At 45.3% G+C, this 27,238-nt stretch overlaps 1 protein-coding gene across 1 annotated transcript; it reads left to right on the forward strand.

Annotated features, from left to right (window-relative positions):
• Window positions 1–22: 22 nt before the first annotated feature.
• Window positions 23–27,153, forward strand: LOC119288473. The gene is made up of 12 exons (XM_037568088.1): window positions 23–157; window positions 211–519; window positions 14,242–14,367; window positions 23,383–23,520; window positions 24,336–24,512; window positions 24,638–25,100; window positions 25,197–25,293; window positions 25,370–25,500; window positions 25,666–25,735; window positions 25,822–25,936; window positions 26,018–26,172; window positions 26,277–27,153. Exons 1-12 carry the CDS (start codon window positions 23–25, stop codon window positions 26,629–26,631), a joined length of 2,271 nt encoding a protein of 756 aa, XP_037423985.1. The 3' UTR covers window positions 26,632–27,153.
• The last annotated feature ends 85 nt before the right edge of the window (window positions 27,154–27,238 follow it).

Here is a 27,238-nt window from a genome sequence, read left to right on the forward strand (position 1 = left end):
AGATGGAGGATCCATTTCGAGGATGGCCAGAAGATTGGATCAGGGAGGGACGGATTCCTCTACAATCATGCGTCGTCAAGATGGACGACGGTTTGAGATCGAGATCATGACATCCTCGCGGGCCGCTATTTGGACGCGGATGAACGGATTCATGCAGGTGCGTGTTTCACTATTGATGATTTCCAGATTGTTGTTCTTGATTGTGTGCAGGAGAGTTTGCATGAGGAGGAGCCAATTGAAGTTGTCGATCTAGTGTCGGACTTCGAGACCATAATACCTAAGCCGAACATCGGAGGAAGGTTTTGGGTTCTCGCGGACCACGAAGACAACGTGGGCGGGCGCGTCTTGCCAATGACTACTGACGTAAAGACCAAGTTATCCACACCTCTGTGTGAATCGTTCTCGATGCTCGCGCCGGCCAAGGGGCACAAGGACAGGAAGGTTTTGGATCAAAAATCGGAGGGGCTCGGTAAACCCTCGTCGATGAAGATCAAGCCATGGAAAGGTTCCCTTCCCAAGGTAACTTTGGTGCCTCATACTTTGTCAGATTATTTCCCCTCAGATGGATGGACGAGGGTTACGCGCAAGAAAAAGAAACAAGGTCCGGCAGCACTTCAACCGCCGCCGCCGGCCGCCGATCCGGGCGGCGCGTCGGTGCGTTTGAATCTCCTGCTTGGGATTGTTGGGCCAGAGGCTGTTTCGGCTGTGCATAGCCCGAGTCGGGCTGGGTATGAGGCCCAGTGTACGGCCCGGGTGATGCCGTTGGATCTAGTGCCCGATGGGCTGCATGGGGTGATATCGGGGTGCGAGTCACATGCAAGATCGATATCGCCGCGACGTAGAGTCGCTCGACCTGGTTTTCCTTCTTCATCACTGGGACGCGCCGCGAGGATCGCAGTGGTTTTCCTTCTTCATCGCTGGGACGCGCCGCGAGGATCCCACCACTGCGCCGCTCCCAGATCGTGGGCATGGCCGGGCAAGGGCGTGGACAACCGCCGCCGCACAAGGCCGCTCCGCCGCCGCCACAAAAGCAACCGCCCCCGCCCAACCGGACTGCACCCCCGGCCCCTAACCCTAGGGCGCCGCTTCAGGCCAACCCTAGGCCAGTTCTGCCGCCGTAGAGAGCCGGGCAGCAGCTGCAGCATCACACGACGGTGCAGACCCCTTCGGCGGGATAGGCACCGCGCCCGTCGAGGATCGCGCTGCCAGTGCTGGTCGCGGGGTGAATGGATCTCACCAGACTGCTCAGGGCGTTGCGACGGGTCGGGCCGTTAATAGCTCGGCGCAGGCTGCGCGCGGTCCCCCTCGAGGCCGGTGGGGCGACGACGGTATAAATTCATATGGAGATGGACAACACCGGGGATCGTCATAGACCGGGGGCGACCGTGGATACGCGTGGCAAAGTGACGGCTCTGAGGAGAGGCCGTTTTTCGCGCCATTGGGAAACTTCATGGAGGGGGCGTCTGGGCCGGACTATCATTCCCGGGGTGGCTACCGGGGTTTTCATGGTGGTCGGGGCGGGGCTAGGCATCCGTCCCACTACAGACAGCGCCCCCCTCCTCCACCGCCGCCGGCCACGACCGTCACGGCGGACGTTGATGCCCTCGGTACGGGCAAGCCGTCGGAATCTATGGGCGTGCAGTCCACAGCCTTAACAGGAGAGGCGATGGAAGTGGTTACTGCGCTGGCTTCTACCAAGGCCCCGGTGCCCTCGCAGGATGGGGCCAAGGGTCGTGATCTTGGTTCTGACAGAATTTCGGACAAGGATGGTGAGCGGGCTGCTAAGTGGGCGCGCAAAAAAGAGAGGATGATTTGTTACCGTTGCGGTGAGCAAGGACACTTTATTGCAGAGTGTAACACGGAGTTGTGTGACACGTGTCTAAAACCTGCTCATGAATCGGGTGTGTGTCCAGTGCTGATGCAACCTTTTCCGACAGTGACCATGTATGGGGTGTGCTGTGAGGACTTGATGTTCTTTGAGTCACCCGCGCCGGCAGTAATTCCGGATTCACCGCACAACTTGATTACAGGGTTGGTCAAGGTCACGAAGGGTTACTTATCTGAGGCACAAGTTATGCAACGTCTGAATGAGCTTGCTCCCGGGAACTCTCATTGGGAGCTTATCCGACTGGATGATAATTTATACAAGGTTAATTGTCCGTCAGTGGAAGAGCTGAAGAAACTCCTTAAGTTTGGTATAGCTCGAGTGCCGGGTACCGAATGTATTCTTGAATTTGATGCTTGGAAGCAAAAAGAACCCAAAGACACACCTTTGTATCAAGTCTGGGTTCGTTTTTGGGGGCGCCCTCCATGCCTCTCAGTGATGCTAGGGTGGTTTGCAGTATTGGGTCTTTGATTGGAAAGACCGAGCAAGTGGATATGCAGTTTACTCGGACTCATGGGGTGGCCAGGTTACTTGTCAGTGTTCGATCTATTGAGCATATTCCGGATGTGGTTACGTGGACGCATGAAGGAATGGTTTACAAACTAGATATTGAATTAGAGGACGCTGAGATGTTTCAGGAAGCAGTACTAGGTGGAGGTGATGTGGACATGTCTGATAAAGATGATGATACTGGCAATAGGGAGAATAACGGTGGTGATGGAGCCCGTAAGGGTTCAGATGCGGCTGTAAGTCGACCCGATCCGCAGGCGCCGGAAAGGGGCTCAGTGCCGATTTCGTCCCCACCTGTTCACACTCTGAGGTTTGTGAAGGAAATATGCCCTAGAGGCAATAATAATGTTATTATTTTATTTCCTTATATCATGATAAATGTTTATTATTCATGCTAGAATTGTATTATTCGGAAACATAATACTTGTGTGAATACATAGACAAACCAAACGTCACTAGTATGCCTCTACTTGACTAGCTCATTAATCAAAGATGGTTATGTTTCCTAACCATAGACATGTGTTGTCATTTGATTAACGGGATCACATTATTAGGAGAATGATGTGATTGACATGACTCATTTCATTAGCTTAGCACCCGATCGTTTAGTATGTTGCTATTGCTTTCTTCATGACTTATACATGTTCCTATGACTATGAGATTATGCAACTCCCGTTTGCCGGAGGAACACTTTGTGTGCTACCAAACGTCACAACGTAACTGGGTGATTATAAAGAAGCTCTAGAGGTGTCTCCAAAGGTACATGTTGGGTTGGCGTATTTCGAGATTAGGATTTGCCACTCCGATTGTTGGAGAGGTATCTCTGGGCCCTCTCGGTAATGCACATCACATAAGCCTTGCAAGCATTTCAACTAATGAGTTAGTTGCGAGATGATGTATTACGAAACAAGTAAAGAGACTTGCCAGTAACGAGATTGAACTAGGTATTGAGATACCGACGATCGAATCTCGGGCAAGTAAAATACCGATGACAAAGGGAACAACGTATGTTGTTATGTTGTCTGACCGATAAAGATCTTCGTAGAATATGTAGGAGCCAATATGAGCATCCAGGTTCCGCTATTGGTTATTGACCGGAGACGTGTCTCGGTCATGTCTACATTGTTCTCGAACCCGTAGGGTCCGCACGCTTAAGATTTCGATGACAGTTGTATTATGAGTTTATGAGTTTTGATGTACCGAAGTTAGTTCGGAGTCCCGGATGTGATCACGGACATAACGAGGAGTCTCGAAATGGTCGAGACATAAAGATTGATATATTAGACGGCTATATTCGGACACCGAAAGTGTTCCTGGTGATTTCGGAGAAAACCGGAGAGCCGGAGGGTTACCGGAACCCTACCGGGAGAAGTAATGGGCCATATGGGCCTTAGTGGAGAGAGAGAGGGGCAGCCAGGGTGGGCCCCGCGCCTCCTCCCCCCTGGTCCGAATTGGACTAGGAGAGGGGGGCGGCGCCCCCCTTTCCTTCTCCCTCCCCACTTCCTCCCCCCTCCTAGTAGGAGTCCTACTCCTACTAGGAGGAGGACTCCTCCTGGCGCGCCAATAGGGGCCGACCGGCCTCCTCCCCTTGCTCCTTTATATATGGGGGCAGGGGGCACCCCTAGACACACAAGTGGATCCAGGTGATCATATTCTTAGCCGTGTGCGGTGCCCCCTTCCACCATAATCCTCGATAATATTGTAGCGGTGCTTAGGCGAAGCCCTGCGACGGTAGTACATCAAGATCGTCACCACGCCGTCGTGCTGACGGAACTCTACCCCGACAGTTTGCTGGATCAGAGTCCGGGGATCGTCATCGAGCTGAATGTGTGCTAAAACTCGGAGGTGCCGTAGTTTCGGTGCTTGATCGGTCGGGCCGTGAAGACGTACGACTACATCAACCGCGTTGTGCTAACGCTTCCGCTGTCGGTCTACAAGGGTATGTAGATCACACTCTCCCCTCTCGTTGCTATGCATCACCATGATCTTGCGTGTGCGTAGGAAATTTTTGAAATTACTACGTTCCCCAACAGTGGCATCCGAGCCTAGGTTTTATGTGTTGATGTCATATGCACGAGTAGAACACAAGTGAGTTGTGGGCGATATAAGTCATACTGCTTACCAGCATGTCATACTTTGGTTCGGCGGTATTGTTGGACGAAGCGTCCCGGACCGACATTACGCGTACGCTTACGCGAGACCGGTTCTCCCGACGTGCTTTGCACAAAGGTGGCTAGCGGGTGACAGATTCTCCAACTTTAGTTGAACCGAGTGTGGCTACGCCCGGTCCTTGCGAAGGTTAAAACAACACCAACTTGACAAACTATCGTTGTGATTTTGATGCGTAGGTAAGATTGGTTCTTGCTGAAGCCCGTAGCAGCCACGTAAAACTTGCAACAACAAAGTAGAGGACGTCTAACTTGTTTTTGCAGGGCATGTTGTGATGTGATATGGTCAAGACATGATGCTAAATTTTATTGTATGAGATGATCATGTTTTATAACCAAGTTATCGGCAACTGGCAGGAGCCATATGGTTGTCGCTTTATTGTATGCAATGCAATTGCGCTGTAATGCTTTACTTTATCACTAAGCGGTAGCGATAGTCGTGGAAGCATAAGATTGGCGAGACGACAACGATGCTACGATGGTGATCAAGGTGTCGCGCCGGTGACGATGGTGATCACGACGGTGCTTCGAAGATGGAGATCACAAGCATAAGATGATGATGGCCATATCATATCACTTATATTGATTGCATGTGATGTTTATCTTTTATGCATCTTATCTTGCTTTGATTGACGGTAGCATTTTAAGATGATCTCTCACTAATTATCAAGAAGTGTTCTCCCTGAGTATGCACCGTTGTGAAAGTTCTTCGTGCTGAGACACCATGTCATGATCGGGTGTGATAGGCTCTACGTTCAAATACAACGGGTGCAAAACAGTTGCACACGCAGAATACTCAGGTTATACTTGATGAGCCAAGCATATACAGATATGTCCTCGGAACACGGAGACCGAAAGGTCGAGCGTGAATCATATAGTAGATATGATCAACATAGCGATGTTCACCAATGAAACTACTCCATCTCACGTGATGATCGAACATGGTTTAGTTGATTTGGATCACGTAATCACTTAGAGGATTAGAGGGATGTCTATCTAAGTGGGAGTTCTTTAGTAATATGATTAATTGAACCTAAATTTATCATGAACTTAGTACCTGATAGTATCTTGCTTGTTTATGTTTGATTGTAGATAGATGGCCCGTGCTGTTGTTCCGCTGAATTTTAATGTGTTCCCTGAGAAAGCAAAGTTGAAAGATGATGGTAGCAATTACACAGACTGGGTCCGTAACTTGAGGATTATCCCCATTGCTGCACAGAAGAATTACGTCCTGAAAGCACCGCTGGGTGCCAGGCCTGCTGCTGGAGCAACACCAGATGTTATGAACGTCTGGCAGAGCAAAGCTGATGACTACTCGATAGTTCAGTGTGCCATGCTTTACGGCTTAGAATCGGGACTTCAACGACGTTTTGAACGTCATGGAGCATATGAGATGTTCCAGGAGTTGAAGTTAATATTTCAAGCAAATACCTGGATTGAGAGATATGAAGTCTCCAATAAGTTCTATAGCTGCAAGATGGAGGAGAACAGTTCTGTCAGTGAGCATATACTCAAAATGTCTGGGTATAATAATCACTTGATTCAATTGGGAGTTAATCTTCCAGATGATTGCGTCATTGACATAATTCTTCAATCACTGCCACCAAGCTACAAGAGCTTCATGATGAACTATAATATGCAAGGGATGAATAAGACTATTCCCGAGCTCTTCGCAATGCTGAAAGCTGCGGAGGTAGAAATCAAGAAGGAGCATCAAGTGTTGATGGTCAATAAGACCACTAGTTTCAAGAAAAAGGGCAAAGGGAAGAAGAAGGGGAACTTCAAAAAGAACAGCAAGCAAGTTGCTACTCAAGAGAAGAAACCCAAACCTGGACCTAAGCCTGAAACTGAGTGCTTCTACTGCAAGCAGACTGGTCACTGGAAGCGGAACTGCCCCAAGTATTTGGCGGATAAGAAGGATGGCAAGGTGAACAAAGGTATATGTGATATACATGTTATTGATGTGTACCTTACTAATGCTCGCAGTACTACCTGAGTATTTGATACTGGTTCTGTTGCTAACAGATGCAACTCAAAACAGGGACTACAAATTAAGCGAAGATTGGCTAAGGACGAGGTGACGATGCGCGTGGGAAATGGTTCCAAAGTCAATGTGATCGCGGTCGGCACGCTACCTCTACATCTACCTTTGGGATTAGTATTAGACCTAAATAATTGTTATTTGGTGCCAGCGTTAAGCATGAACATTATATCTGGATCTTGTTTGATGCGAGACGGTTATTCATTTAAATCAGAGAATAATGGTTGTTCTATTTATATGAGTAATATCTTTTATGGTCATGCACCCTTAAAGAGTGGTCTATTCTTATTAAATCTCAATAGTAGTGACACACATATTCATAATGTTGAAACCAAAAGATGCAGAGTTGATAATGATAGTGCAACTTATTTGTGGCACTGCCGTTTGGGTCATATCAGTGTAAAGCGCATGAAGAAACTCCATACTGATGGGCTTTTGGAACCACTTGATTATGAATCACTTGGTACTTGCGAACCGTGCCTTATGGGTAAGATGACAAAAACACCGTTCTCCGGTACTATGGAAAGAGCAACAGATTTGTTGGAAATCATACATATAGATGTATGTGGTCCGATGAATGTTGAGGCTCGTGGCGGATATCGTTATTTTCTCACCTTCACAGATGACTTAAGCAGATATGGGTATATCTACTTAATGAAACATAAGTCTGAAATATTTGAAAAGTTCAAAGAATTTCAGAGTGAAGTTGAAAATCATCGTAATAAGAAAATAAAATTCCCGCGATCTGATCGTGGAGGAGAATATTTGAGTTACGAGTTTGGTGTACATTTGAAACAATGCGGAATAGTTTCGCAACTCACGCCACCCGGAACACCACAGCGTAATGGTGTGTCCGAACGTCGTAATCGTACTTTACTAGATATGGTGCGATCTATGATGTCTCTTACTGATTTACCGCTATCGTTTTGGGGTTATGCTCTAGAGACGGCCGCATTCACGTTAAATAGGGCACCATCAAAATCCGTTGAGACGACGCCTTATGAACTATGGTTTGGCAAGAAACCAAAGTTGTCGTTTCTGAAAGTTTGGGGTTGCGATGCTTATGTGAAAAAGCTTCAACCTGATAAGCTCGAACCCAAATAGGAGAAATGTGTGTTCATAGGATATCCAAAGGAAACTATTGGATACACCTTCTATCACAGAACCGAAGGCAAAACTTTTGTTGCTAAATTCGGAAACTTTCTAGAGAAGGAGTTTCTCTCGAAAGAAGTGAGTGGGAGGAAAGTAGAACTTGATGAGGTAATTGTACCTGCTCCATTATTGGAAAGTAGTACATCACAGAAACCAGTTTCTGTGACACCTACACCAATTAGTGAGGAAGCTAATGATGATGATCATGAAGCTTCAGAACAAGATACTACTGAACCTCGTAGATCAACCAGAGTAAGATCCGCACCAGAGTGGTACGGTAATCCTGTTCTGGAAGTCATGCTACTAGATCATGATGAACCTACGAACTATGGAGAAGCGATGGTGAGCCCAGATTCCGCAAAATGGCTTGAAGCCATGAAATCTGAGACGGGATCCATGTATGAGAACAAAGTATGGACTTTGGTTGACTTGCCCAATGATCGGCAAGCAATTGAGAATAAATGGATCTTTAAGAAGAAGACTGACGCTGACGGTAATGTTACTATTTACAAAGCTCGACTTGTCGCAAAAGGTTTTCGACAAGTTCAAGGGATTGACTACGATGAGACCTTCTCACCCGTAGTGATGCTTAAGTCTGTCCGAATCATGTTAGCAATTGCCGCATTTTATGATTATGAAATTTGGCAGATGGATGTCCAAACTGCATTCCTGAATGGATTTCTGCAAGAAGAGTTGTATATGATGCAACCGGAAGGTTTTGTCGATCCAAAGGGAGCTAACAAAGTGTGCAAGCTCCAGCGATCCATTTATGGACTGGTGCAAGCCTCTCGGAGTTGGAATAAACACTTTGATAGTGTGATCAAATCATTTGGTTTTGTACAGACTTTTGGAGAAGCCTGTATTTACAAGAAAGTGAGTGGGAGCTCTGTAGCATTTCTGATATTATATGTAGATGACATATTACTAATCGGAAATGATATAGAATTTCTGGATAGCATAAAGGGATACTTGAATAAGAGTTTTTCAATGAAAGACCTCGGTGAAGCTGCTTACATATTGGGCATTAAGATCTATAGAGACAGATCAAGACGCTTAATTGGACTTTCACAAAGCACATACCTTGACAAAGTTTTGAAAAAGTTCAAAATGAATCAAGCAAAGAAAGGATTCTTGCCTGTGTTACAAGGTGTGAAATTGAGTAAGACTTAATGCCCGACCAATGCAGAAGATAGAGAGAAAATGAAAGATGTTCCCTATGCTTCAGCCATAGGCTCTATCATGTATGCAATGCTGTGTACCAGACCTGATGTGTGTCTTGCTATAAGTCTAGCAGGCAGGTACCAAAGTAATCCAGGAGTGGATCACTGGACAGCGGTCAAGAACATCCTGAAATACCTGAAAAGGACTAAGGATATGTTTCTCATATATGGAGGTGACAAAGAGCTCATCGTAAATGGTTACATTGATGCAAGCTTTGACACTGATCCGGACGATTCTAAATCACAAACCGGATACGTGTTTACATTAAACGGTGGAGCTGTCAGTTGGTGCAGTTCTAAACAAAGCGTTGTGGCAGGATCTACATGTGAAGCGGAGTACATAGCTGCTTCGGAAGCAGCAAACGAAGAAGTCTGGATGAAGGAGTTCATATCCGATCTAGGAGTCATACCTAGTGCATCGGGTCCAATGAAAATCTTTTGTGACAATACTGGTGCAATTGCCTTGGCAAAGGAATCCAGATTTCACAAGAGAACCAAGCACATCAAGAGACGCTTCAATTCCATCCGGGATCTAGTCCAGGTGGGAGACATAGAGATTTGCAAGATACATACGGATCTGAATGTAGCAGACCTGTTGACTAAGCCTCTTCCACGAGCAAAACATGATCAGCACCAAAGCTCCATGGGTGTTAGAATCATTACTATGTAATCTAGATTATTGACTCTAGTGCAAGTGGGAGACTGAAGGAAATATGCCCTAGAGGCAATAATAATGTTATTATTTTATTTCCTTATATCATGATAAATGTTTATTATTCATGCTAGAATTGTATTATCCGAAAACATAATACTTGTGTGAATACATAGACAAACCAAACGTCACTAGTATGCCTCTACTTGACTAGCTCATTAATCAAAGATGGTTATGTTTCCTAACCATAGACATGTGTTGTCATTTGATTAACGAGATCACATTATTAGGAGAATGATGTGATTGACATGACCCATTCCATTAGCTTAGCACCCGATCGTTTAGTATGTTGCTATTGCTTTCTTCATGACTTATACATGTTCCTATGACTATGAGATTATGCAACTCCCGTTTGCCGGAGGAACACTTTGTGTGCTACCAAACATCACAACATAACTGGGTGATTATAAAGGAGCTCTACAGGTGTCTCCAAAGGTACATGTTGGGTTGGCGTATTTCGAGATTAGGATTTGTCACTCCGATTGTCGGAGAGGTATCTCTAGGCCCTCTCGGTAATGCACATCACATAAGCCTTGCAAGCATTTCAACTAATGAGTTAGTTGCGAGATGATGTATTATGATACGAGTAAAGAGACTTGCCAGTAATGAGATTGAACTAGGTATTGAGATACCGACAATCGAATCTCGGGCAAGTAAAATACCGATGACAAAGGGAACAACGTATGTTGTTATGCGGTCTGACCGATAAAGATCTTCGTAGAATATATAGGAGCCAATATGAGCATCCAGGTTCCGCTATTGGTTATTGATCGGAGACGTGTCTCGGTCATGTCTACATTGTTCTCAAACCCGTAGGGTCCGCACGCTTAAGGTTTCGATGATAGTTGTATTATGAGTTTATGAGTTTTGATGTACCGAAGTTAGTTCGGAGTCCCGGATGTGATCACGGACATAACGAGGAGTCCCGAAATGGTCGAGACATAAAGATTGATATATTAGACGGCTATATTCGGACACCGGAAGTGTTCCGGGTGATTCCGGGTGATTTTGAAATTACTACGTTCCCCAAAAGTGGCATCCGAGCCTAGGTTTTATGTGTTGATGTCATATGCACGAGTAGAACACAAGTGAGTTGTGGGCGATATAAGTCATACTGCTTACCAGCATGTCATACTTTGGTTCGGCGGTATTGTTGGACGAAGCGGCCCGGACCGACATTACGCGTACGCTTACGCGAGACCGGTTCTCCCGACGTGCTTTGCACAAAGGTGGATAGCGGGTGACAGTTTCTCCAACTTTAGTTGAACCGAGTGTGGCTACGCCCGGTCCTTGCGAAGGTTAAAACAACACCAACTTGACAAACTATCGTTGTGGTTTTGATGCGTAGGTAAGATTGGTTCTTGCTTAAGCCCGTAGCAGCCACGTAAAACTTGCGACAACAAAGTAGAGGACGTCTAACTTGTTTTTGCAGGGCATGTTGTGATGTGATATGGTCAAGACATGATGCTAAATTTTATTGTATGAGATGATCATGTTTTGTAACCAAGTTATCGGCAACTGGCAGGAGCCATATGGTTGTTGCTTTATTGTATGCAATGCAATTGCACTGTAATGCTTTACTTTATCACTAAGCGGTAGCGATAGTCGTGGAAGCATAAGATTGGCGAGACGCCAACAATGCTACGATGGTGATCAAGGTGTCGCGCCGGTGACGATGGTGATCACGACGGTGCTTCGAAGATGGAGATCACAAGCACAAGATGATGATGGCCATATCATATCACTTATATTGATTGCATGTGATGTTTATCTTTTATGCATCTTATCTTGCTTTGATTGACGGTAGCATTTTAAGATGATCTCTCACTAATTATCAAGAAGTGTTCTCCCTGAGTATGCATCATTGTGAAAGTTCTTCGTGCTAAGACACCATGTCATGATCGGGTGTGATAGGCTCTACGTTCAAATACAACGGGTGCAAAACAGTTGCACACGCAGAATACTTAGGTTATACTTGATGAGCCAAGCATATATAGATATGGCCTTGGAACACGGAGACCGAAAGGTCGAGCGTGAATCATATAGTAGATATGATCAACATAGCGATGTTCACCAATGAAACTACTCCATCTCACGTGATGATCGGACATGGTTTAGTTGATTTGGATCATGTAATCACTTAGAGGATTAGAGGGATGTCTATCTAAGTGGGAGTTCTTTAGTAATATGATTAATTGAACCTAAATTTATCATGAACTTAGTACCTGATAGTATCTTACTTGTTTATGTTTGATTGTAGATAGATGGCCCATGCTGTTGTTCCGCTGAATTTTAATGCGTTCCCTGAGAAAGCAAAGTTGAAAGATGATGGTAGCAATTACACAGACTGGGTCCGTAACTTGAGGATTATCCTCATTGCTGCACAGAAGAATTACGTCCTGGAAGCACCGCTGGGTGCCAGGCCTGCTGCTGGAGCAACACCAGATGTTATGAACGTCTGGCAGAGCAAAGCTGATGACTACTCGATAGTTCAGTGTGCTATGCTTTACGGCTTAGAATCGGGACTTCAACGACGTTTTGAACATCATGGAGCATATGAGATGTTCCAGGAGTTGAAGTTAATATTTCAAGCAAATGCCCGGATTGAGAGATATGAAGTCTCCAATAAGTTCTATAGCTGCAAGATGGAGGAGAACAGTTCTGTCAGTGAGCATATACTCAAAATGTCTGGGTATAATAATCACTTGATTCAATTGGGAGTTAATCTTCCAGATGATTGCGTCATTGACAGAATTCTCCAATCACTGCCACCAAGCTACAAGAGCTTCGTGATGAACTATAATATGCAAGGGATGAATAAGACTATTCCCAAGCTCTTCGCAATGCTGAAAGCTGCGGAGGTAGAAATCAAGAAGGAGCATCAAGTGATGATGGTCAATAAGACCACTAGTTTCAAGAAAAGGGGCAAAGGGAAGAAGAAGGGGAACTTCAAAAAGAACAGCAAGCAAGTTGCTACTTAAGAGAAGAAACCCAAACCTGGACCTAAGCCTGAAACTGAGTGCTTCTACTGCAAGCAGACTGGTCACTGGAAGTGGAACTGCCGATATTCATAATTTGAGTGTCCCCTCACTTGAGAATTTTTGCGACGAGATGATGCGTGCATCGGAGGTCGATGAGGAGGCAGGAGGGGTAGAGACTACGTTGTCATGTGAGGAGTTATCTAGTTTGGAGAGATCACCGGAAAACATCGCTCCTGAAGCGGACATGCCGGTGTTGACCAAACCTAAACGACCCTGGAAGAGGAAGATCTATCCAGCGTCGGCGGTCCGTAGGAGTGCGAGAGTGAAACTCAAGAAAAAAAATCCATGATGAAATATGAAAGGGATCTTTTGGAATAGCAGAGGTCTGGCAGACTTGGCTAAGCAACGGTTCCTTGCTGAAACAACTATAGAGGATAAATTAGAGTTTATCGCTCTTCTTGAGACGGGTAGAGATAACTTCACGCCACAATTTCTAGGCTCACTTACAGCGGGAGTAGCCTTTGATTGGCACTGCATTCCGCCAAGAGGGCGATCCGGTGGGATTCTCTTGGGAGTGAAGTGTGATACTCTTGAGGTTATAAATGTAGTAAGAGGAGAATATACGGTGAAGTTCAGGGTTAGGTCCAAATTGGATGGGTTCCATTGGGCCTCAGTGGCAGTTTATGGCACTGCCCAACCAGAGTTTAAGCCGGAGTTCTTAGCAGATCAGGTACGGATTTGTGGAGATGAAAGACTGCCAATTTTGGTAGGAGACGATTTTAATATCATTAGGAGGAAGGAAGAAAAGAACAATGATCATTTTGATGGACGGTGGTCTTTTATGTTCAATATGATCATTGAGAGTCTTAATCTTAGGGAGATAGAACTTTCAGGAAGACAATTTACCTGGGCAAATTCACTTCCTACTCCTACGTACGAGAAGCTTGATAGGGTACTGGCGAGTGTGGAATGGGAACAGAAGTACCCCTTAGTATCGGTGCACGCGATGCAAAGGGCCATCTCGGACCACACACCCCTGTTAGTTGATTCAGGGGACGCCACGCATATTGGCAATAAAACTATTTTCTCGTTCGAACTAAGCTGGTTCGAAAAAGAAAATTTCATTGAGATGGTGGCAATAGTGTGGGCTAAACCAGTGAATGTCACATCTAGCATGGAACGCTGGCAAAATAAAATCAGACACCTGAGACAATTCTTGAGGGGTTGGGCCAGAAATGAGAGTGGGATCTACAAAAAAGAGAAGGAGAGGCTTCTCCAGTTAATTCAGACGCTAGATATACGGGCGGAAATGAATTTGTTGGACCAGACTGACCAAGACTGCAAGTCGGAGGCCGAGGCCAAATTACGTTCGTTACTTAGAGAAGAAGAAATGAAGTGGGCATTGCATGCCAAAGTTCTTAAGGTGGTAAAAGGGGATGACAATACACAATTTTTCCATATGATTGCGAATGGCAAGCATAGGAGAAAAAAATCATTCAGCTAGAACAGGATGAGGAAACAGTTGTTGGACATGAGAATTTGAAGCTTTATATCTCCAACTATTACAAGCAGTTGTTTGGACCTCCGAAAGATAATGCCGTGACTCTAGATGAGAGTGTACTGGCAGATATCCCTCAGTTCCAGTCAGAGGAGAATGAGATCCTTTCTGCTCCTTTTACTGAGAAGGAGGTGCTTGAGGTGATAGATCAAATGAAACCAAACAAGGCACCGGGACCAGATGGGTTCCCGGCAGAATTTTATAAGAAATGTTGGCATATCGTGAAAGATGATCTTATGCCTATGTTTCATGATCTTTTTAACGGGAACCTTCAACTGTTTCATTTGAATTTTGGCACGATCACTCTTCTACTTAAAAAGGAGGAGGCCATCCGCATCGAGCAGTTCAGGCCCATATGCTTATTGAATGTTAGTTTCAAAATCTTTACGAAAGTGGCCACCAACAGGCTAACAAAGGTGGCACACTCGGTGGTGCAACCAAGTCAAACTGCCTTTATGCCTAGAAGACACATACTAGAAGGGGTAGTTGTCTTACACGAAACCCTACATGAAATCCACTTGAAGAAACTCGATGGAGTGATATTCAAACTGGATTTTGAAAAGGCTTATGATAAAGTCAAGTGGCCTTTTCTACGGCAAGCTATGCGCATAAAAGGTTTCAATGAGTCCTGGAGGAATCAGGTGGATTCCTTTGTCTAGAAAGGCAGTGTTGGAATAAAGGTCAATGATGATATTAGACATTATTTTTAAACGCATAAAGGCCTGAGGCAGGGTGACCCAATGTCCCCGATACTGTTTAATATTGTGGCTGACATGTTGACAGTACTCATAGGCCGGGCCAAGGAAAATGGGCTGATTGGTGGACTAGTCTCTCATCTGGTGGATGGGGGTCTCCATCTTACAATATGCGGATGACACAATATTATTTATGGAACATGACCTTGCACAAGCTCGAAACATGAAACTCATCCTATGCCTTTTTGAGCAATTGTCAGGGTTGAAGATCAATGTAACGCCCCGAGACCGATGTGCCAGGTGTCGTCCAGTTATTCGCTGTTGTTGCCTTGTCATTGCTTGCGTGTCATGCATTGCATATCATGTCATCATGTGCATTTCATTTGCATACATGTTCGTCTCATGCATCCGAGCATTTTTCCCGTTGTCTGTTTTGCATTTCGGCACTCCTATCTCCTCCGGTGGTCATTTCTACCTGCTTCTCGTGTATGGGGATTAAACGTTTCCGGATTGGACCAAGACTTGCCAAGTGGCCTTGATTTACTACCGGTAGACCGCCTGTCAAGTTTTGTGCCATTTGGACTTCGTTTGATACTCCAACGGTTAACCGAGGGACCGAGAAGACCTCGTGTGTGTTGCAGCCCAACACCCTTCCAAAGTGGCCCAAAACCCACCAAAACCTCATCCATCATCTAGAGCGTTCGATCACGATCGCGTGGCCGAAAACCGCACCTCGTTTGGACTCTCCTAGCTCCCTCTATCTATATATATGTGATCCCCTCCGAAATTCGTGCAGATGAAACCCTAAAACTCCTCCGCGCGCCGCCGGACATTTCGTCCCGCGCCGCCGGACATGTCCAGCCACGCCCTCCACCTCACCCAGGCCAATCGGCGGCCGCCACGTCAGCTCCGCCGCCCCTCTCCTCCACTCGTGCGCCGCCACCTGGCCTCCTGCCTCCTCCCCGCCGCGCGGCCCGCGGGGCCCAGATCCGGCCCGCGCGGACCCGGTCGCCGCCGCCGCCGTCCGCAGGCACTTGCACGCGCCGCCGCCACCTGCTCTCCGCCCGCCACCGCGCCGGCCTCGCCTTCCTCGCCGCTGCCTCGCCGGCCGACTCCACCGCGCCGTCCCGCTCGCCCCTGGCCATCGCCGCCTACGCGCGCCGCCGCGCGCCTTGCCTCGCCGCCGCGGCCGGCTGCCCACACCGCGCCCGGGAGCTCCGGCGAGCGCCCCCGACTTCCCTGGCGCCGCCCCGCGCCTCCCTGCCATCTCCCTCATCTCCGGCGGCTCCTCTGGTGACTTTTCCGGTGATTCTCGAAGGACGTGCACAAACCCTAGATCTGGGCGAGGTCTAATTTCACCAAGTCCCCGAAATTTCCAGTTTCATATGCATATGTTCATCGCATCGTAACTTCCTCTCCGTTGCTCTGATTCGTGCATATAGCATATCAAAATGTTCGTCTCAGAGAGTACATCATTTCAAATCATTGCATCATTTTCATTTGAGTTCATATTGATGCCCGAAATGCTGTTGGAAGAATGCTATTTGAGATAATTGTCAGATCTGCTGCTCTAATTAGATATTTGTCATTTTTGCCATGATTATTGTGTGCATGATATGCCCAGGTGCTCTACATGTGTTTTGTTATATGTTTTGCCATCTATCCAGAGGTGCAACCCATGCATTTTTGTGATGTGTGTGGTGACTAGCACAAGCTTGCAAAGTGAGGCATTTGTTAATGCTGATTTCAGGGACTTAGCATTTCCACTAAGTCCTTGACCTGTTTATCTCATATGGCCATATGTTCATGTTGTTTCCTACTGATCCGTGCCTCTTTTGAGGGTGATCAGTAAGGATGTTTTGTTAATCTTGTAGTGCTCTATCCATCCATGTCTTTGTTTGCAATTATGGAGCATCCTAGCTTGAGTCAATCGGGCTCTACTTTTGCTATTTCGTGAATCTGGGCAGATTGTCTACTTGTTAGCGATTTTACCGAGGATGTTGTAGTTGATCCGTGCATGCTATATTATTGTTCTTGCCATGTCTAGCTTGTATAATGTGTATTCTTGATGGGTGCATGCTTAGATTGTCATGACTTGCTCTGTAGTGAGTGCATCGAGCTCGTAAATGTGCCTACTTGATATCTGTTTCAGCATGCTCCAGTTTTCACGAAGTCTGTGATCTGATTATGTTTTTGCCATGTTCCCATGCTTGCAATTGTATTTTCGGATCCCTTTTGGCTCAAGGTCACTAAGGGACTTTTGTTAAGCTCTTTGAGTAGCTCCATGTCATGCTTTACTTTGCCATGTTCAGGCCCTGTAGCATATAGTTTTCATGCTCCAAAGAGTGCTATCTGATCTGAAATTCCAGGCAAGTGTTAATTTCACCAAGTCTGAAATCTGTTTACCAATTGCATTTTTGCCATGCTTGTTTGAACCTGTTATTGGATGAATTGGCCGTAGCTCAGTGTTCATCTTTTGTTAAGCATCATGAATGGATCCCTGCCATGTATTTGTTGTCATGTTTGGGTGCTGTAGCATGTTTGTCTTGTTGCATTAAGATGGCTACTTGCTGTATATCGCAGACCGATGCCATATTTGAATTGCTTGCCATTTCCAAACCGTGTCTCCGATTCCGGTGTTCTTTATATCATTTTCAAGCGATTTCATCTCACCTTTCCAGTGGCACACTTGGATTTCCAAGTTGAGGCCAGGTTCATGCATTCCTTGTCAAATCATGCATATGCATCGCATACCGCATCCCGCATATCATATCATGTCCATGTGTTGGTTGTTTACTATGTTGTGTGCTTCTTTCCGGTGTTTGCTTCTTCGAGTTGGTTCCGGTAACGTCGCGTTGTGAGGATCCGTTCGTCTACGCCCGTTTATCTTCTTCATGGACTTGTTCTTCTTCCTTGCGGGATTTCAGGCAAGATGATCATACCCTCGAAATCACTTCTATCTTTGCTTGCTAGTTGCTCGCTCTTTTGCTATGCCTATGCCGCGATACCTACCACTTGCTTATCGCGCCTCCCATATTGTTGAACCAAGCCTCTAACCCACCTTGTCCTAGCAAACCGTTGATTGGCTATGTTACCGCTTTGCTCAGCCCCTCTTATAGCGTTGTTAGTTGCAGGTGAAGATTGGAGTTTGATCCTTGTTGGAACATGGAGATGTTGTTCCTTGTTGGAACATGTTTACTTGTTGGGATATCACAATATCTCTTATTTAATTAATGCATCTATATACTTGGTAAAGGGTGGAAGGCTCGGCCTTATGCCTGGTGTTTTGTTCCACTCTTGCCGCCCTAGTTTCCGTTATATCGGTGTTATGTTCCCAGATTTTTGCGTTCCTTACGCGATTGGGTAATAATGGGAACCCCTTGACAGTTCGCCTTGAGTAAAACTCTTCCAGCAATGCCCGACATTGGTTTTACCATTTGCCACCTAGCCTTTTCTTTTCCCTTGGGAGTCGCGCTCCTGAGGGTCATCATTATTTTTAACCCCCCGGGCCAGTGCTCCTCTGAGTGTTGGTCCACCTGTCAGCTGCCGGTGGCCACCAGGGGCAACTCTGGTCTGGCCTACCCGTACCTAAGACAATCTGAGTGTGCCCTGAGAAAGAGATATGTGCAGCTCCTATCGGGATTTGTCGGCACATTCGGGCGGTGTTGCTGGTTTAGTTTTACCCTGTCGAAATGTCTTGTAATCGGGATTCCGAGTCTGATTGGATCTTACCGCTAGAAGGTCTATTCCTTCGTTGACCGTGAGAGCTTGTCATGGGCTAAGTTGGGACTCCCCTGCAGGGATTTTAACTTTCGAAAGCCGTGCCCGCGGTTATGGGCAGATGGGAATTTGTTAATGTCCGGTTGTAGATAACGTGAACCTTAACTTCATTAAAATGAATCAACCGCGTGTGTAACCATGATGGTCTCTTTTCGGCGGAGTCCGGGAAGTGAAACGGTGTTGGAGTTATGATTGACGTAGGTTGTTCTAGGATCACTTCTTGATCATAGTTTCTCGATCGTGTTTTGCCTTCTCTTCTCGCTCTCATTTGCGTATGTTTAGCCACCATATACGCTAGTCGCTTGCTGCAGCTCCACCTCATACATTTACCTTTCCCATAAGCTTAAATAGTCTTGATCGCGAGGGTGCGAGATTGCTGAGTCCCCATGACTCACAGATACTTCCAAAACCAGCTTGCAGGTGGCGATGAGTCCGTGCAGATGACGCAACCAAGCTCAGGAGGAGCTCGATGAAGATCTTGTCCTTTGTTTTGTTTCGTTCTAGTTGATCAGTAGTGGAGCCCAGTTGGGGTCGATCGGGGACCGTGTCGCATTTGGGGTTCTTTTTTTATTTTGGTTCCGTAGTCGGACCTTGAGTGTATCTGGATGATGTAATGCTTTATTCATATAATTGTGTGAAGTGGCGATTGTAAGCCAACTATGTATCTCTTTCCCTTATGTATTACATGGGTTGTGTGAAGATTACCTCACTTGCGACATTGCTTTCAATGCGGTTATGCCTCTAAGTCGTGCTTCGACACGTGGGAGATATAGCCGCATCGATGGTGTTACAATCAATTTCCACAAAAGCGAACTCTTCTGTTTTGGAAGGGCCAAAGATGACCAAGAAGAGTACAAGCACCTGTTTGGTTGTGAACTAGGATCGCTGCCCTTTAGTTATCTTGGCATTCCAATCCATCATAGGAAATTGACTAATAAAGAATAGAAATGTATCGAGGATCGGTTCAAGAAGAAACTTAGATACTGGAAGGGTAAGATTATATCATATGGAGGACATCTAGTATTAATTAATTCGGTACTAACGAGCATGCCGATGTTCCTCCTGTCTTTTTTCGAAGTACCCAAAGGGGCACGCAAGAGATTAGAGTTTTATCGATCTCGATTCTTCTGGCAATCAAACGAGGTTAAGACAAATATCGTCTGGCAAGATGGGATATTATTTGTCGACCAAAGGACCAGGGGGTGTTGGGATTGAAAACCTTGAGGTGAAAAATAAATACTTGTTGAGTAAATAGCTATATCAATTATCGCTGCATTCCGAAGGATGTGTGCCTAGATTCTTCGCAACAAGTATTTACACTCCAAAACTCTAGCCCAGGTTACGTAAGACCTAATGATTCACCATTTCGGAAGGGACTCATGAGAGTGAAAGACACTTTCTTCCATAAGGTGAAGTTTAGTGTTGGGGACGGCTCAACAATAAGATTTTAGGAGGATACGTGGTTAGGTGATACGCCGCTAGCTCTCCAGTATCCTTCGTTGTATCATATTGCTCAACGTAAGAAAGAGTACGTGGCAACGGTGATGCAGACGGTACCCTTGAATATCCAGTTCAGGTGATCTCTAGTTGGGGAACGCTGGACTTCTTGGCTGCACTTAGTGAGGAGGCTAATGGAGGTGCATTTTTCCGATGAGGAAGATTCTTTTAGATGGAAGCTCACGAAAAATGGCTTGTTCGCGGTCAAGTCCATGTACTTAGATCTCATCAACTCTGGCCCAATCCCGCGATCGCTTCATATTTGGCGAGTTAAAGTGCCCTTGCGAATTGAGATATTTATGTGGTTTGTCCACAAACAAGTAATCCTAACCAAAGATAGCTTACTGAGGCGGAGATGGGTAGGCAGCTCGAGGTGTTGTTTTTGTGATCAGGATGAAACAATACAATACCTATTTCTTGATTGCCTTCTTGCGAAGTTACTTTGGCGATCGGTGCATGTAGCCGTTAATATTTCACCTCCTAATAACATAGAAGCGTTATTTGGGACGTGGCTTGCTGGAGTGAATGTTCATATCGCGTGTAATATTTGGATTGGAATATGCGCACTTATTTGGGCTATATGGAACTGTAGGAATGATATGATTTTTAACAGAAAACCTGTGACTAATTTCTTGCAGGTCATATTCCGGGCTACGACATGGATCCGTACTTGGTCATTACTCACTCCTACGGCCTCCAGGGAGCAGCTGGCTACTGGGTGCAACCGATGGGAGATGGCAGCACGAGTTTTCTTCAACTGATTTGGATGACGATCACTGCATAGGATAGGTCCTTAGTGGATCCTCGTTTAGCCGGATGCGGCTTTGAGACTTGTACTCTTTTTTTTCCTTTGCTCCTTTTGTGAGCAGTACTTTATACTTTAGGCTTTGTTACTGTCGGTTTTTTAATGAAGTGGCCGCATGCATCTATCAATGCAGAGGCCGGGGGATGACCTCCTTTTAAAAAAAATCATAAACAATATTGTGCATCTTTTTGGTGTAAAATTTATCTCGAATCGACCACCGTAGATTAGAGGGGACTAGGTGAAGGAGGTTAAGAAGTGTGAGTAAAACAAATCATACATATGCATTTGTACATTCAATTAGAGCACTAGGGAGATAAAGATCTACACGTCTACGACCATCGAAACAGAAAATATACAACACGAATGTCGTGTGAAACGGAAAGATGAAGTTATTGGTCAAAGAAAATTCAAACAATCCGTTGAGTGTGACGATTTGACAAATTTGCCCAAAATAACTCCAAACATGAACATGAAATTGAACATATACAGTTAATGAAACTATGAACTAATCATGTGAATGGAATCATAACATGATTTGCATCTTTTTCATGTAGAGCTTATCCTAAGCCGAAGCGCTGTTGTGTGGAATAGAAAGAATTATGTGAAAGAGATTATGGAGTTAAGCAAAACAGGAACATGTGCAAACCCCACTGATCCCATGTCCCAGTCCTGCACCATGTTGCATCGTGAGAGCCACTCGCGTGTGGTCTCCGGCATTGCTTGAGTCCGGCTTGCAGAAATAGTCGATTCGACGTTTTTAGCAGATCTAATTGAGCGGTGTTTTAACATCGTGTGAGCCAAAAAAAATAGATGCAGACAAGGAACCCAAACAACTTTTTTTACACACGCGAAGCTGGCTGAACCTAATGCAACCTATTCCCTCCATCTCAAAATTCTTGTCTTAAATTTATTTAAATACGGATATATCAAATTATTTTAGTATTAGATACATCTGTATCTAGACAAATCTAATACAAGAATTTTGGGACGGAAGGAGTACTAAACATAAACATGGTGGTATGTGGTGTGGTTTTGCGAGGACGAGGTGAGGCCCGGATAGCCTCTTGTGGAAGGCCCTGTGAGGTGGGGACGCTATCTCGTGGCTCACGACAATATTAAAAGGTACTTTCTCCGTTTCAAAATAGATGACCGATGTGGGTCATCTATTTTGAAACGGAGGGGGTCAGCACTTGAATAACCAGTTAAAGCTGTCCGAGACAAGTCAATGATAACCAATTATGGAAATGATTTACATGGTTGTCGAGATTCAGTTGTAAGACCCTCCGGTTTACGGATTAAAAAACACAAAAATATAGTAATGCATGCACAAAATAAGGATCGGTAAATATAGAAGTTATATCAACTTTATATTTGGTTCACAAAAAATTGTTTTTTTCTACAGAAATCCCAATTTATACAGTCAAGTGGGAGTCAAAAGCTCACGAAAATGTATAATTAGAATGTTATGATGCCACCAAGGATCTTACGACTCGTTTGTTTTAGAGAAAAATCCGGAGTTTTCGATTCCAGCTATTTCAAAAATTGGAAGTCAGCATTTGTTTCGCGGAAAAGAATTCTATGAGATCAGGTCTCATACGAGACTCATCCTGATGAATGACACATGGCATTCATAAATCACAAAGCATCCCCCACGCTCCACTTAAAATCAAAAGGAGAGAGATTAGATGCTTTGTGATTTATGAATGTCACGTGTCATCCATCAAGACGGGTCTTACCTACTAACCGTGAGACCTGATCTCATATAATTTTTTCCTTGTTTCGCCCACAATATTTTCCATAGCCGTGCGTTCACAGCGTTTCACAAAATTGAAACCGCTCGAATCTAATGGGACTAGAAACCGGAACGCAGTGGCACGTACCAAACAAATGGCGTATTTTTTTACAAAAAAATAAACGAAAGCAATGCTTCCTGATATGAGAAATCGAATACGTTGCCGCTGGAACCAAACGATCTCGTTCTTCGTGCATATGAATCTGAAAGAGCAGTCCAAGTGGATATTAGAATTTCTGTGTTTTTCCTTTGAAATTGAGATCAGAAGTTTTGTTTTCTTTGCCCCATTCCTTTGAACCGAGTACATGAATAGTAAGTACAACCATGGAAAAATTGCTTATTCCTACCTTTTTCTTCACGTTTTCTTCGAACCAAAGGAGCCCTAGTAATAATTGTATAGGCTACTTGTCCGGTGGAAATATGGGATATATCGTATTGTGAGAAGAAAATAGACGGGGACCTTTTTTTCGAGAAAAAAAATAGACGGGGACTGAGCATGTCATATCCCATCAATGGGCCTGACAGGAACTCGTAGGCTTTTAAGACTGGGGGTCATTTTTTTATAGTTTCCTCTCGGGCTTGACAGGACACCGGCCCAGGCTCCGCCACTCCGCCCAACCCCGAGACCCTCTTCCTCCTCCTTTCTCCTTCTCCAGCAAAAGCTTCCTTCTTCTCGGCGACGGGGAGGAGAAAACCAGTTACATCTACGACTTCGGTTCCGGAGGTAAAGCTAGGTCTTCCTCATCCATCCTCCAACTCCAAGGGGGGGAAAGAGCAGAGCAGCCTCTTTTTTCTTCACCGCTCGCACTACAGTTTCGGTCTCGATTCTTGTGTTGTCGCGGTCGATTTTCCCCGGGATGTCCACACGAACGGTTCTTCCCCAACGATCCTGACCCATCTAGTAGCGGCGCTCTCCTCATCCTTGAATAGCTGCGAGGTTCTACTGCGCTGCTGAGTTTGTGATCTGACTTGGCCCCAGTTCATAAATAATCTCGACATTTATTCGGATTTGTTTTTGTTTAAGTCTCCTGTGGACGGACAGAAGGCCTCATTGTAGTCCTTCTCTTGTGGTGATTTCCCCCCTGGTTCCGCTAGGGTTTTACTGTATTTGTTAAATTAAAATCTTTTTTGGGGGGCATCATATTCTGGTTGCTGACGTCACACCTGTGGATGGAAAGTCGTGTTATTCTAATTTCCCATGTATACCACAAAGTAGCAGCATTATTGGAACTCACATCTAGTATTCCGAATCTCTTCTCCGAACTCAGCACTTGATTTGGAGTCGCTGTTAATATGTACACGAAAAATAGAAGCAATTTAATCCCAAAACACACACAACTCAGAATTTAAACCAGTTAATTAATACTCCTGTTTAGTAAGCAAAAATGTTATGCTGGGGAGGTTAATTTCAGGCTTTCAGACTGCTGGTAAAATTTATTACTGGATGGACTCCTAAGCTTCTCTGTTCGTGGGATTATACTATACAACAGTACAAGATTGATCACTATTTCCTTATTTGTTCTCTATGCTAACTTGCAGCTTCAAGCCACCCAGGCTGAAATGGGTTCAGCTGAGGATGAGTTCACCCCACTGTCTCAGTTAAAGTATGGAATGGACAAGTGCAAAGTGCAGGTGCGCATCTCGTGGCTGTGGGAGTCCTTCAATCCAAAAAATGACACTTTGTTCGGCCTTGACTGCCTTCTGATCGACGATCAGGTGCTGCATTCCCTACCTTAAGTCAACACCAAACAGATGAATCACATTGCTTGCTGGCTACTAATGTTTAATTACCATCCTTTTTTCTCAATGCACTGATTCTTCTAGTTGTGTTCCACTCGTAGGGTAAGACTATGCAGGCGCGTGTAGAACCCGGTGATATAGAGCGGTTTGAACATAAGCTAGTTGAAGGGCAGGTCTATGCCTTGTCAGATTTTCATGTTGATGTGCAGAGGGACTACTATATGTCATGTAGCAATGAGTGGACTATGTACATTAGAAGGCAGACGGTGGTCACTGAGATAGAAGGAGATATTGATTCGATTCCCCTCTACAGCTTTAAAAAGGGCAACCTGGTGCATGTAGCTCCCGCTTGCGCAGGGTCCAGGGAAGGGTCCGACCACTTTGGGTCTATAGTACGCAGCCTTTCCCTACATTTCTGTAAGAGGCTGTTTCCAGGACTTGAACCCATGACCTCATGGTCACAAGGCAGCAGCTTTACCACTGCGCCAAGGCTCCCCTTCAGCTTTGAGTTTGTTAATTTTAAGGATCTCCGTTCTAGGTGTGGTGACAACAGCTTATTGACAGGTAGATTCTTTTGGCACAGAAAGTTTGATCAGAGTTAGACCTACCGCTTGTATATCTTATTATATTTCCTTACATGTGTGGATATACATTACGCAGATGTTCTGGGACACGTAGTAGGTGTCGGGGAGCTACAGGAGGTCACAAAAAGATCCCGTGTTATAGAAATTTGCAATGCAAGCATTCGGGACTTGAGGTAGAGGAATACACTTATTTCTTTTGGGTGATTGAGTCCCCTGATAGCTCCTCACTGCTGGAGTTATCATTTACAGAGGAAAGGTACTGGGTGTCACACTGTATGGTGATATTGCTTCTGGTTTTGCTGAGGATATGGCCGAGAAAGGCAAAGACGCCTCGGTTGTTGCTGTCTTTGCAGGGATGTCTGTTGATTCCTCATCATCAGGTTAATCCTTGATCCACTATCATTTGTCGGCTTCTCCCATGTGATACTGTTGTTTTATATTCCTTGCTTTTCTTGTAAAACTTCAGTCTGTCTATCATTTGATGCAACCATAGTGTATACTGAAACCTTTTGGTGTCATTTGTGATCTTTTTGTGTTATATATAGTTTGCTCTACAACGTCTTCAGAGTACTATTTGGATTTGGAAATACCAGAGGTGCAAGAATTCCGTGCGAAGTGAGTGGACTTCATAAGTTTATGCCTTCTTTGATGATTGATCTAAGCTGTACTAGTACATGGCTAACTGGTTCATGTGCATGCAGTTTGCGCATTCAGCAAGCAAACCCTGTTCCCAAAAAAACCCCAGCTCAGAAGTTAGCCGAGAGTTGGCGAACAATCGAACAGCTAAAAAAACTTGATCCGGAAGAGTATGACGAGGTGAATTAAGTTTGTTGCTCTTCTGGTTTGCGCGTGCAAAGCCAATCCGTTGTTCTCACATATCTCTGTGTTTACTTGCAGGATACCACGTTTTTGTGCAGAGTCTCCCTGATAGACATAGATTGCAGCAACGGTTGGTGCTATCTTGGATGCGACACCTGCCAGAAGTCCATGTACGGGGCCCCAAGGAAATACAAGTGCGCCCGATGTGGCCCGATCAAGAGGCCAGTTCAGTGGTAGGGACCTGCAACACTATGTGGTTCCCAATTTATACTACTTGTTGCTCATTCATAAGTCGCTGATTATCACACCGTTGTTCTGGCTCTTCTGGGCGCGCTAGGTACAAGCTGAAGGCGAAGGTGGAAGACGCCACAGGCACAATGGACCTGATGATCTTCTGCGAGGTGGCGGAGGAGCTGGTCGGTGTCTCTGCAGAGGAGCTTGTCGATAACATTGAGGAAGACGACGAGTGGTACGCCCTGCCAGACGAAATCGAGGATCTTCTTGGCTCGACGCACACCTTCCAGGTTTTCGACAAGTACGTGAATGGGAGCTTCGCGGTGAGGTCGATCATGGACGATGCTAGCGTCCCAGCCCCAGCTGCAGCCGCTAGCCAATGCAAGGAGAAGGCTGACCCTGAGGGGAGCCAGAAGCCTAGCAAGCGCCTGCGAGGGGATGACGACTCGATCAACTAGGGAATGGGGGAGCACTCTGGGAGTAGTAATAGTGTATCTAGGGTAATGCGTCTGAAAGGATCAGGCAATGGATCTCTCTGTTATCCTTCTTCTACCTGGGAACTCCTGCATCTACTGCTGTGGCTCGACTAGTGATGGTGGTGGGTAACAACAGACTAGAACCCGTTTAACGCTTTTGAACATTGCTTACCTCTATCTAAACGTATTTTAGTACTAGATACATCCATTTTCGAGACAAGTAATTCCGAATGGAGGGAGTAGATTCAATGGCTCACGAGGCAAGTTTTCAGACTTTCACCCAAATCAAGTTCTCACTGGATACATCATCATTGGAGTAAATTTGAAATGAAGTGAACTATATACAATGGAGCTTACATAGGCGGACAGGGCAAATCCAGTTTATTTTCCAGTTGCTTGAGGTCATGTTCCTAGCTGCTGCGAATACAAAATAATTTCCATTTTGTACTTCTAGGTTTGGACAAAGTTCAGACAACACTGAAGTTTCAATGTGCCCATAAACAGTGCAATTCAATTTGGTTTCTGTTCATAATTTCACATACGACCGATGGCTAGATAAATTATGTCCGGACAAAATGACGTTTTACGT

Source organism: Triticum dicoccoides, chromosome 4A (assembly GCF_002162155.2).
Source record: "Triticum dicoccoides isolate Atlit2015 ecotype Zavitan chromosome 4A, WEW_v2.0, whole genome shotgun sequence".
Lineage (NCBI taxonomy): Eukaryota > Viridiplantae > Streptophyta > Magnoliopsida > Poales > Poaceae > Triticum > Triticum dicoccoides.

Excerpts from the sequence above, each read along its gene's own strand:
- LOC119288473 (XM_037568088.1), top strand. The coding sequence starts at position 23 with ATGGCCAGAAGATTGGATCAGGGAGGGACGGATTCCTCTACAATCATG. Across the intron at positions 25,294-25,369 it reads GCAAGCATTCGGGACTTGAG|AGGAAAGGTACTGGGTGTCA; the intron begins GTAGAGGAATAC and ends TATCATTTACAG. Across the intron at positions 25,501-25,665 it reads TGTTGATTCCTCATCATCAG|TTTGCTCTACAACGTCTTCA; the intron begins GTTAATCCTTGA and ends TGTTATATATAG.